Consider the following 11,792-nt stretch of genomic DNA (forward strand, 5'->3'; position numbering starts at 1 on the left):
AAGGGGGTGGAAGAAAAAAACCCAACACCACACAGCTCCATCTGTTCCATCAACCAACCCCTCTATGACGAGCCATGTTGGGACGCCGTTTTCTCTTAATGCGCATCCGAACATAAGGCTGAACGTCAATATTGGACAGGGGCCCGGAGGGGCTTTTTGGAGGAGCTCTCCAAACACCTAAGTGAAGAGTGCAGCGATTTTTTTTATTTTTTTGCAGCTTCCACAGTGCAAATCACACCGGCATCATTCCTGCACACACGACAACACAGCTCCGCGTAACGGTGGCTGGCGACAAGCACTCCATCCACACACACACACACACACACACACACACACACACACACACACACACAAGACATCACATTCAGCTCCGCTGTTAAGTAGAGCACACGTGAGCTTCTAGCCTGAATCATGATGGCGACTCGCCGCCCGTACCACCGGTTGCACGAAAAGAGATGAAGACTGTCACATAACAGAGTGAGACTTCTCACCGCGATGAGGTTCTCTGTTGTCATCATCGCTGCATGATGACAACAACAGAATCCGAGTTGTGTGCTTTGCGCGTGTGCAGAATTCATCATGCATGCGGTGCATTCGGCGTCACGGCGACTATATGATCTATTTTTTTTTTTGCAAGGTCATGTACATGCGTGTCACTCACTCACCGTATACTCCTTGGCAACGGATGCCCTCCACGAGCAGCGCCAGCAGCCCCACGACGCACATAACCGGCTCCATCCTTTCTTTTCTCTCTCCTTTAACGTCGTAATAATCTCTGCATGATCCAAGGGAGAAGCAGTCAAGTCAGGCTTTGAATTCCGGCCCCACAAAAAACAAAAAGGGGGAGGGGGGTAGAAGTCTTCGATTGTGGGCGTTTATTTTCTTATTCTTCTTTTCTCTTCAGCAAGCTTGCATCGGTGCCTCCGGGCAGGTAGCGAGGGAGCCCGAGGGACTGTGCCGAGGAAAAGGAGGACTGCAGCTGGGTAGTGGCGCGTTCGAGTCGGGCATAGCTTCAGATGTGCTCACGGTTGCTGAATCCAATCGGAGGTAGTGACACCGATGTAAGACTGGCCGGGCGGCGGTCGTGGCGGTAGCGACGATGCGCGCATCCCCGTCTCTCAGGACGAATCGGCGCCGAAGGTCCGCGTTGGGAGTACGGAGGAGCCGGCGAGAGTGTCAGGCTGCGGTGGGGAGGACGGGGGGCTGCACTTCCATGGCTCGCTCGTTCACTGTTGTTGCGCAAGCCGGTGTGAGGGAGAGGAGGCAACGTCAGGAGGAGGTGCGTGGCTCTCTGGGCTCATCAGTATGGGGGAGTCGGCGTCAAGGAAGGCTGGAGAGATGCAGCTGTTAGGGGATGGGAGGAGGAGGAGGATGGAAGAGGAAGATGGGTGGATGTATCTGAGAGAGAGCGAGAAAGAGAGAGAGAGAGAGAAGTGTCATTTGTAATAATTTTTTTGTTCATTTTTAATTCTATAACAATATATTATTGTTTTTTTGTTCGGTGGCTGCTGTCTTTGACCAAGGACCTCCTGTGTTTGGAATTTTCAGAATATTTTTGTCCATCCATACAACTAGCCGACTCTGTCAGCTGAGTTTTTTATTATTTTTTTTGTCATGACTTGATCATCAAATATGTATTTTTGCCAAATATATTGCTGATATTTCATGATTTCTTGTATTTGTCTTGATTGCTATCAAAATGTAGCTAGTACATTCAGTATAAATACGAAACATGAAGTACAGTTGTACATGAGTGTGACGTATTGTCCCAAATAATCACATTCTCAAAATGTCATATCTTGTGACCGTCATAATACGAAAAAATGACTGATTTGTGTCCACAGATCCTGAAATAATATTCAGTCTGAACGCTGTCAACGTCAATTGCTGTCAACTAATTTTATTTTATTTTTTTAAGGATGGGAAAGTTAAAGAAAAAGAACAATTCCTAACTATGGCCAGAAGATGGCAGAATTTGGTTTATTTTGGTTGAGATCAAAACAACATGGATGCTTGTGAATTGATCTCTGGAAGGTTTGGCTGATAAAGGCAATGTATGATTGATCAAAGTGTCTGTCACATTAATTCTTATATAAAGGTGGGTCACAACCGATAGAAAACATGACAAAGATGATCTAAATTCAAAGTAGTGGCGAAGACATAAAATGCCTAAATACACACAAACATGCCTGACACGATGCATGCACACACACGACGAAATACGACTACGACTGAATAGACAGCAAATAGTTCAAGCTTGTCAAATTTAAAATCATTACAATGGCAGGTGTTTATAAACATTATTTTGCATTTTAAAAAAAGCACATTTTCATCATAGCTCGTTATAGTTTTTAAAAGGACTTTTCAGATGTTTGAGGCGTTGTTAGATGATGCATGCTAATTCATTCTGTCGAAATTATCAAAGATGAGATTGATGAAAGAACTTCACGCAGGGGTGCATACATTCCACTTGCACTGGACTGCTTTTACGATGACTTTCTACTGGTAATAACAAACACTCGGGAAGTTTCAGTCACGGCTAAAGCTCTTAAAAAGGTACGTTTTGATAGATTGTGTGACCGGGAACCCCAAAAAAAAGAAATAAAGTAGTACTCTTTATTGAGTGTTTTTTTTATGTTTTCATTTATTTCTTTATTGCTCCCCCAGTTTGCTGAAGTGTGTGCACTGTGCACTCGTACTGGTCGGACCTTACAGTAGCTGTTTCCTAGCAACACATTTTTCTAAGAAAACCTCTTTATCACTCAATGCTTCATCCATAACTCTGTGCACACAGCAACTAACGGCAACGATCCAAAAAGATTGCTCTTTGTTTTGGCTCGGGAGATCTTGCATTCACAGTGTCATCGCCTCATTGGAAACAGCAGATGATGACCTGGCTCCAAAGCTTAAACCACGCCCCCCCCTCACCCCACCAAAAAATAAAAAACACGCTAATCATTTCAGCGTGGTCGCCATTTAAAGCAGGCCACTAGAATTTTTCCATTTAAGTCTAATGTACTAATCTTGTCCCGCCGTCCATTTTACGCCGGTGCCCTTGAATGGTGCGATACGACGTCGGGATTTTATTTTTGGCTCATAACTCGCTTTCGTTTTATATCAGGGTGTCAAAAGTATGGCGCCGATTAATTTTATTGCCGGACAAGCTGAAGTGATTTTACTCCGTGTCTTTTGAGGCTGACAATAGTCCCTGTCTGGTGGTTGATTAAGTTTAAAAAATCGTCTGTTTTTCACTTTCCGTTTCACCGATGCTAGGCTAACAAGAGTTAGCACAACCTCACGTTCGTTAAGCCACGGGGGAGCCATATTTTCACCGGCGGATCTTGTAAGCGTATTCAGGGAATTATTGGGGTGAGAGAAAAATTACATTTTGGACATTTTGGACCTCAGACAAGCATTCTAATAACCAAATCTCCTTGAAAATCTACAAGCCCTTCCGTGTCACTGAGTCGCTTCAACAAGAGGCCTTATGAGCATAATATGCAGTGTGACATTTCGCTTGGTTTTTATGCGGGGTGATGAGCCGCTCTGTATGACGTGAAACATGAGAATGTGGCATTCGGGGACGAATCTCCGCAGGAACACGGGAGTCATATTGTAGTTGGGGGTTAACAAATATGTCGGTATGATGGCACATCATGCCCCCCCTTTAGACGAGTCCCAGAGCTCCAATCTGATTAAAATTTGCCATGAAGTCATCCGGGTGTCGATACCTGTAATCAGGCATTAACCATTTGCGTTGGCATCGATTAACCCGCACGGCAGTCCATCCATTCTTACACCGTCGGAACCTTCAATTGGCCTTATCGATCATCGCCGCCCACCCCCCCGCTGATTGCAGCCAACTCATCTGATTGATTCTGTCACGGGCGTTTTGGTGAGACAGCACCGATTCGACGCACTGCGCTAATTAGGCCGCGCTGCACCACTCGGGCGGCCCCACACCCAGAGAATCGTTCTCACCTTCAATTAGAATGTTTTTGCATAAAAGGGGAAATGTAGATAAAATGAATTACCGGTAATTGACATTTTGAAACAACCCGTATACATAGACCATGTGATTCAGAACCAGATTTTTCAAACTTAAAAAAAAAAGTGCCTTGGCTCAATAAAGGTTGTGAATCACTGACACAGACGATGCATGAGGAGCATAGCGGCCCAAGGCAAACCCATTCATGTGGCCCTCAACGTCGGTGCAGTACACAGAGTTTGATTTTTACCTCGACTTAAGGTCTTTTGAAATCCATTACAATTATCTGACAGCTCAAGTTAGTAATTCCATCACCCTTTTTCGACGGTCCGAACCCCAGTGGCCAGTGACTATTGTTCAACACCAATTTGAAAAGAGTGAATGTGACAAAACTCTCCAATTTTTTTTTAAAAAACGCATACAGCATTGCAAACAGTTATTACTACCGTCCACATTGACTTCTGTGTATACAGTGTGAAATCTATTTATTAATTTACAGCTCGGCACATTTATTATCCATGTACAGTCTCTTGTGTGTTTCATATCGTTATTCTTGCACGCTGCCTGCTACTGTCCATTAAGGCATGTTTTATTCCATTCGATTCATCCAGCAAAGATTAGCTGCGCCTCCTTAAAAGGAGAAAGGGGCCACTTTAATATCGTGGCCCGAGTGAGCACAATCTGGGCACGCAGACATTCTCGGCGTCCTGCTTCTGTGCCCGAGATTGTAATTATCTCTCAAGAAAAGATGAGCAAAAAAACTTGTGTCAGTGTTCATACATTTTCAGGGTGCGGGGAGTGCTCGCCACTGCCCCCACTTCGAGAGGAAATGCTCGCGTTAACTTTTCACCGGATTGGGACGGGCGCCAAATGACACCCAGGGGAGCTCCCCGAAAGGCCAGAGGTAATCATTGTTAGTACCTGAGCGGGGGTACGAGCAGATGTTGCAAATGAGCCTGTTTTGGGGAAAGGCGCTTGTATGAAAGTATATCTGTGCCGTTTCCGTTTGAATTCCTGCAGTTGAATTGAAATTTCTCGTATTCTGCGTTACATCACCGGTGGAGTATTGATTTCATTGGCATTGGCTCAATTGAGAAAAAAAAAAGGCTCATGTGTACTGACTGGCGAGTGAGTCAAGCTCATCATTATTTCAGTAGGCTACTCTTGGTGATGCGGCGTGCGATTTTTCTGTGGTAAAGTACGCGCCTTGTCTCAATAAAGGTTAGATAAAAAAAAAACTACGAAGCCACAAAACCAGCAGACACATGTACATGCAAAGATATCCAAACAGGAGTTCAGCATCTAACCACTGGATACATGGCCAAATGAAATAGGGCCAACAATCACTTTAGGCCCGACTAGTGAGAAAACAAATGAATTATTGATGCGCGATGAATATTGCATCTCACGCTACCAAAAAAAATAAATAAATAGTTGCCGTCTCCCTCGCCATCATAAGGCGGCGGATTTGATTTACGCAGCTGCTTTTCCGCTGGGCCGATGAAGCGGAATCGCAATCACCGCGACACATGAAAAGAAAAGCGTCGCGGCTGTTATTACCATGTCATTTTTCTCCCCCGACGTGTGACACAAACATCATTCTCGGGTTTCTCTTCAAATTAAGATGACGTCAGTCGCTTGTACATCGCATGGAGAAAATAATAATAATAATAATAATAATAAAATGCTCGGCCGGTAATCAGAACAAAGGGAAAGAACCAAGGAAGTCAGTGAAGGTACTGCAAGACGACAAGAGTGAGCTCATTATGTTCCAAGGACGCATAGCACTGTTGTTCAGGAAAGAGAAATATAATCTGAATTTTTAAAAGGGAAAAAAGTTGTCATCATAGGAGCAAGTGGTCGTCTTATGAAAATACATTTGGAAGTTCTTGAGGGAAAAATAATTTAGTTGCCATTGGGCCTTGACGACCCTGACGAGAACGCAACATTCGCTACCTTTGAAAACACTTGAAACCGTTAGCAGCTCAAAGGGGGGGAGAAAAAAAATCTTTTGAGATTAAAAATGGATTTTAAAGTCATAAAGAACGATGCAGAGGAACGGATGACTGCAAATGACAAAATGAGCGGCAAGCTGAACCGCACGCGCGACTCTTCCACCACATGACAGAAATTTTGTGGGCTTTTTGTTTTCTTTTTTCCTCCCTCATCTCTTTACGAGCATTTCAGCTAGCGGAAGCCTTTGGATGCGGCGAGGGGGGCGGGTGAGCGCGGCAACCATGATGAGCGCGTCTCCTGAGAGCATAGGCAAGCAGAACGCTGGGGCGTGCACTGCGCGTGTTTTAACACCGGTTCTTCATTGACCTTCTGCCCTGTCATGTGGACAGAGAATGGCAGATAGAAGATCTGATCATTCGTTGCTGGCGCTTTCTTGGGGGCCATTTCAGTTTCACGGAATGAAGCTAAATCCCATGAATGCATTCGACTTTAAGAATCTAAGAAGGAGTCATTGTGCTGCTGCCGTGCACATGCAGGACGGAGCATCTTTTTCTGCTTACTTCAATGGCTGTCGAATAGGAAGCCGCGTGTGCGCGCGTGAGCGCGGACGTTATACGCGCCATCACTTCGCCAGATGTTTTTGCTTACACGCCGGCAATTTCCTAAGGTGCTGTGACAATTTCATTAACTTGGGTTGGAGAAAAAAGGGGGGGGGGAATGTAATCTGTAGTCTGTTTTAATGAGCTCCGACGCTCGGAATGGTTTGCGCCGAGTGACGGTACGGGATATCAGATGCGCGTCCGATTCCAAAGGGGTCTCAGCACGGGATGGCAGGAGTTGGTGGCAAAGACCGAATCAAGAAATAAATAAACTAACTGCTCTGTCGTGCTCGCGTGGTTCAGACGGGGGAAGACCGCCTGAGTCACAAATCGATATGTCCCGTCAAGCTGCCGCCACGTAATCCTTTTGACAGCCCCCCCCCCCCCCCCCAAAAAAAAGCGAGCGGCGATGACAGGCGGCGGGTCGTCGAACTACTCGTGAGCTTTGACATGGAGAGAGGAGAGGAATTTGTTTGACATCCTGTAACGAGCACTCAGCGGAGGATAAAGCCTCCATCAAAGCCGAGCGACGTCACGATCTCGCGTCGGGCCGTCTATCAGTCCGTTTTCATGTTTCCGAAACCGCGCATTCGCTCCGTTGAAAATTCTAAACTCCTGTCAATGTTTATGAACGCAAGAAAGTTGTCTTGCATTGATTATACAACCTTTTTTTTCCAAAAACACGGTCACTTCAAGGATATTTTGTGTGCGGTCTTGGCTCGAAATTCATACCACAAGAAAACCCCCCATTGGTCCATCAACAGGATGTGCTCGTTGACGAAATGCCGTGTCGTAGCACCCGTTTACCAAAATTTGTCACGACGGGTTTGCATTGCCAACCATAACAAAAAATACATAAATAAAAGTATCACCTTTCAAGCTGAAATTGTGATAATGGGATGACTGCGCAGAGTTGTGACAAAAAAAAAAAAAGGCCTTGAGAGCAAGTCCAGAAATCCGGGGAGAAATGTACTCAATGGTCCTTGAGTGGAGAATTCAAGCCTAACCTTCATATTATCATACATTATACAAATATATTCACACTTTGTGCGTGTGTGAATTATGAGAGTTTGCGCCAATGCCAGAAGCTCAAAAGGAGGCGAAAGCGCCATCAATATTCGGATTTCACCTATTGACAGATTTCAAAGTTTGCCATATGGCATTTCGTACAATTGCATAAATCCGGGATATATTTGCGAGGTGAACTGTTGCCGCAAGTGAACCCGACATGGAGCTCGGCTCACCCGGGTGAGAATAATTTACAACTAACCTGTCATGGCTCATTTGGCCGTCTCCGGGATTAATTCGACGCACCACACCTCCCCGTCCAGCACTGGTCACGCCGAGAGCATCCATGATGAACCTGTGAGTGGGATGCAAGCAAAACATTGGTCAGACAGAACCATCTCACGTTCACGCAGCAGCACCGCAACCAATTGAACCCTTTCGGGGGACAGCGGTTACTACAGTGGACAGCTAATCATGTTATCAGGTTACAGGGTGGGTGAAAGTGTGAATGCCGAGCGTTTCAAATTCTGGTTTGCCGTGACACATTCAATATTGACCACTCGCGAGACAGTCACTTTTTTTTTTTATTATAAGGCAAACCTGGAGATTATATGTCATTGAGTTTGTTGCGCAAATACGGGGTGGACGGTGTGTGTTGGGGTGGTGGTGAGCAGTTTTAGTGACCGCTACTTTTAATGCAGTGACAGCAGCAGCGAGATAATGAGTCCTGAAGACTGCTGATTCCTCTTTATGTCGCCCTCACAGGAAATCACCAAAACTCCAGCTGCTCATTATCCGTGCGGCCGCGTATGAAAACCTCTCCGCGTTGACTGCAAGGTGAGCCGCACACGCATTGCGCACCACGCTCCGACATCCCACCTCACCCGCCCACCCGAGCATCCCTCGGCTTCCCGCATGCCCCTGCAGGGCCGTTGTCCGAAACTTGCAAAGTGCGAGAAAGGACGTCGGAATGCACGGGGGCTAATTAAAAGTGCAGTGGCGTGGGTGGCAAGGCTGTTTGGGATGGATAGCCGAGATGGGCCATAATGACTCTTTTGGGTATTGACCCTCCTTTGTTTGCTCATACGTACAGCCTCCTCCTCTTCATCCGCACTTTGTCCGTGTTGATCGTATGTCACTGCTGCGTTGCTCCTGGAGCGGCTAATTGCATTTCGGGCTCGCTGGTGTGATTGCAGGTCCGCTCCCAAAGGACGGCGGGGATGGATAGGAGGAGGTGGACCCACTGTCAGCAATCGATGGTCGAACGTTGCTTTGCGTCAGAATGAGAACATGACAAAATTGATTTTTTTAATTGTTAAAGTAAGTCCGCAATACCAGTGCCGAGGCCGGGACTCCTACGAAGGGGACGTTAGGGGAGGGTTGTTTGGCTATGAACACGGCAAGACCAAAAGAAGAGCCGCCAAACAAACGCCATCAAAAGCAGCTAAGCAGTGCCGTTCGACGCACGGGTTAGCATTAGTATGTGTTGGCGGCATGCGCCAGATACGCAAGATACGACGAGATCACGGTACACATTTTTAAGATTTATATGTTGGATTTTATCTGTGGAAAGACACAATTCCTGTGGACTAATTTGCTGCCGCGAAGTGACAAAGAAACCGAGGACAAGGGCTAATTAAAGAGCACATTAGCTACGCCTCTTTCATTATCATGCGAATAGAGAGGCAAAAAAAAAATTGAAATATTAATTTTCCACTCGATTAGATTGGAAGACTGACGGGAGGAACTTAAAGTGAAATTAGCCCTCAATAAATCGAGATTCTCGCGGCGCATTCTCATGTCGCTGAAGGACGTTTGTTGAATGACGCGATTTCAACCACTGCCGTGCTTGATGTCTCCTTTGTTGCGGTGCACGCCACGGCCTTGTCAGCCGGGCATGCGGGTGTACCCATGCTACAATTTTAGGGGAGGATAAGCTCGCCTCACATTCCAAAGTTTGTGAGAAATTTCTTGAAGAGTTCCGATAAGCAAACTCATAGATTGAGAAGCTAACCGGCTAGCTTAGAAAACGAGCTTTCAACGGTAACTAGCGAGCTAGCTTCACTTAGCGAATGAACATCACATTTTCTTGAGTGCTATTCGCCAAAGTTTCACTGACCCACACTGCGACATGACATAGCGCTTCTGCTACGTGGCTAACGCGCGTTGGAAATGCAAGGCGAGTACACCTCTAGCTTGTAATTAAAACGCCTCATCGGGGAACTGTGGGCCTAATGAGCCTCTTGCATTTCAGCCGCACAGGAGCACGACTGTAGGGGTCGGCGAAAGCCATTTCCCTTGCCATGCAGACGGTTTTCCACTTTGCCCGCAAATGAATGAATCGAATCGCTTTGTGCAGGTTTATCCAGCCCGATCGATAAGTGAATGCTTCAACGGGCCGTCATTTGCATAGCGCTTCTCGACCTCTGGTACTCAAAGCGCTTCACGCATCAGGAGCAACTGAGGGTTCAGGATCGCCAAGTTAAATGGATTTCTGAATACTGAGGCTTCTTTGAAGGCGAAAAGGATAGGCCACATCACAAACAAGTCCATTTTAAAAGGTGGTAACGTGTCACGTGATTTAGCCACACTCGCTTCGACTGCTCCGTAATGGCCAACAAATCAATTAGGACTGCACCGTCGTTTACGGGAGGTGAAGCGGTGCTGCCGCTGTCCCGCCGAAATAACATATTGTCGAATGAACGCGTCGCAGACCAACTGTCAATCCTGCATCATTTATACATTGAGCGTAACTGTTTAAACCGAGGCTCACCTGTCAGAGGAAGCGTCCTCTAAATTCCCTCCATTATCGTATCAGATTAAAAGCTCATTGCCAGTCTTATCGAGTAAGAACTCCTTCCCGATGCTCCCCCGGTGGGAGTCAATTATTAACGAGAATATTCCTTCTAAAGCAAATTAGCCTCTCAGCGCTCCCCCCCGCACGGCATCGCTAGGTAGCCCTACATGCACGGTTGCGTCGGAGGCAAAGGTGATGCTGCGATCGGTCTGGCAATCAAGCAAGACGCCTGTGCAGAGAAACGCTCCCCGATGAAGTGGATGCAAGGAAGAAACGAACAACAAAGAGGAGGTACGACAACCTTCACTGAGGAGGATTTGCCTTGGACAGTCTCGGAAGAGTGCGGGGAGAAAAAAAAATGCATCGATAAAATGTTTAAGCGCAAGTCTCAAATAGACGGGAAAGATGATGCACTCTTGGGGTTTTACTTGAAGGCCTCTCAAGCACTCTTTTCTGTCATACAACAAGGATGCTCGTTTTATAACAAAATTCACCTGAGCCAAAGCGGCGCGATGAATATCTTTTCAAGATGGGCGAGGACTCTCATTAGCGAGCTGTTGTGGTAGTTCACGCGAGTAAGAACGGACGTTCTTCACTGGGCCTCCATTTGTAATTGGCATGTTATCTTCTCGCCTGGGATCAATGAATCATCCGGAATAATTATTTATGTGTGTGGCCGCTATTTCTGTGGCTTACAATCAAAGGTGACGGCAACACTTTCTTCTCGCCGCTTCTCGCTTTACCTTCCCTCTCCAGCGCCCTGAAATGTTTTAATGGCTTCATAAAAAACTGTGAATAAAAGACCATTTTGTGTTTTTCAATGCATTTTTTTTTTTACCCCGACAAAGTGCCGCAGCGATGCAACGAGCGCCATGTTTACCGTGTCGGCAAATTAATTAAAAGGGGACGGCCCGATGGACCGATTACGCATAGGGCTGATGAATATGACAAAAATGATGGAAGATTCCCGGTCAGGGGAGGTGGGAGGATCATACAAACATGATAATTTATGCACATCTGCTTAGCGACACTGAAGAAAAAAAGAAGAACGGATTATTGATGACCTTTATACTCATAGTGGATCAATCGTCAGTCAAATGTCAGTCAGTAGAAGGATGAAAACAGACATGAGATGGTTTGACATTTTACCTCCAATATTGGAGTCATCTTATATCAAATCCAATTTTTTTTTTAATTAAAAAATTAATAGATTCTCACTCTGGTGAAAATGAATCATCCCTGAAAGTTTGGAGCAATATCTGGACAAAATTGCGACTGCTGAAAAAGGATACTCTGCTACTGGGACCAACCTCGGTCAGAAAATCTGTCCAAAATGGGGTCGGTGTCGGATACCCTTCGAAATCAATCGCCGATGCTAACAACCGAGCCTTGACATTCAAAAAGGATCTTCTCCATTCTTCACATTATACAAACTGTGACTTCC

General features: G+C 45.9%; 1 protein-coding gene across 5 annotated transcripts in view; it reads right to left on the reverse strand.

The window, feature by feature from the left end:
* Positions 1 to 7,858, reverse strand: part of LOC127592027 (MAM domain-containing glycosylphosphatidylinositol anchor protein 2-like) — a 99,344-nt gene extending 91,486 nt beyond the window's left edge. For 2 of the 5 annotated variants that reach the window (XM_052052419.1, XM_052052417.1), the window contains exon 1: positions 666 to 2,017. In XM_052052419.1, the coding sequence (XP_051908379.1) occupies positions 666 to 738 (73 nt within the window). In that variant the 5' untranslated portion in view covers positions 739 to 2,017. Of the gene's footprint in view, positions 1 to 665; positions 2,020 to 7,813 lie in introns of those variants that run through there. The other 3 variants (XM_052052415.1, XM_052052414.1, XM_052052416.1) reach the window with 3 other exon arrangements.
* Between the last annotated feature and the right edge of the window lie 3,934 nt (positions 7,859 to 11,792).

The sequence above is a fragment of the Hippocampus zosterae genome, chromosome 19 (assembly GCF_025434085.1).
Source record: "Hippocampus zosterae strain Florida chromosome 19, ASM2543408v3, whole genome shotgun sequence".
Taxonomy (NCBI): domain Eukaryota; kingdom Metazoa; phylum Chordata; class Actinopteri; order Syngnathiformes; family Syngnathidae; genus Hippocampus; species Hippocampus zosterae.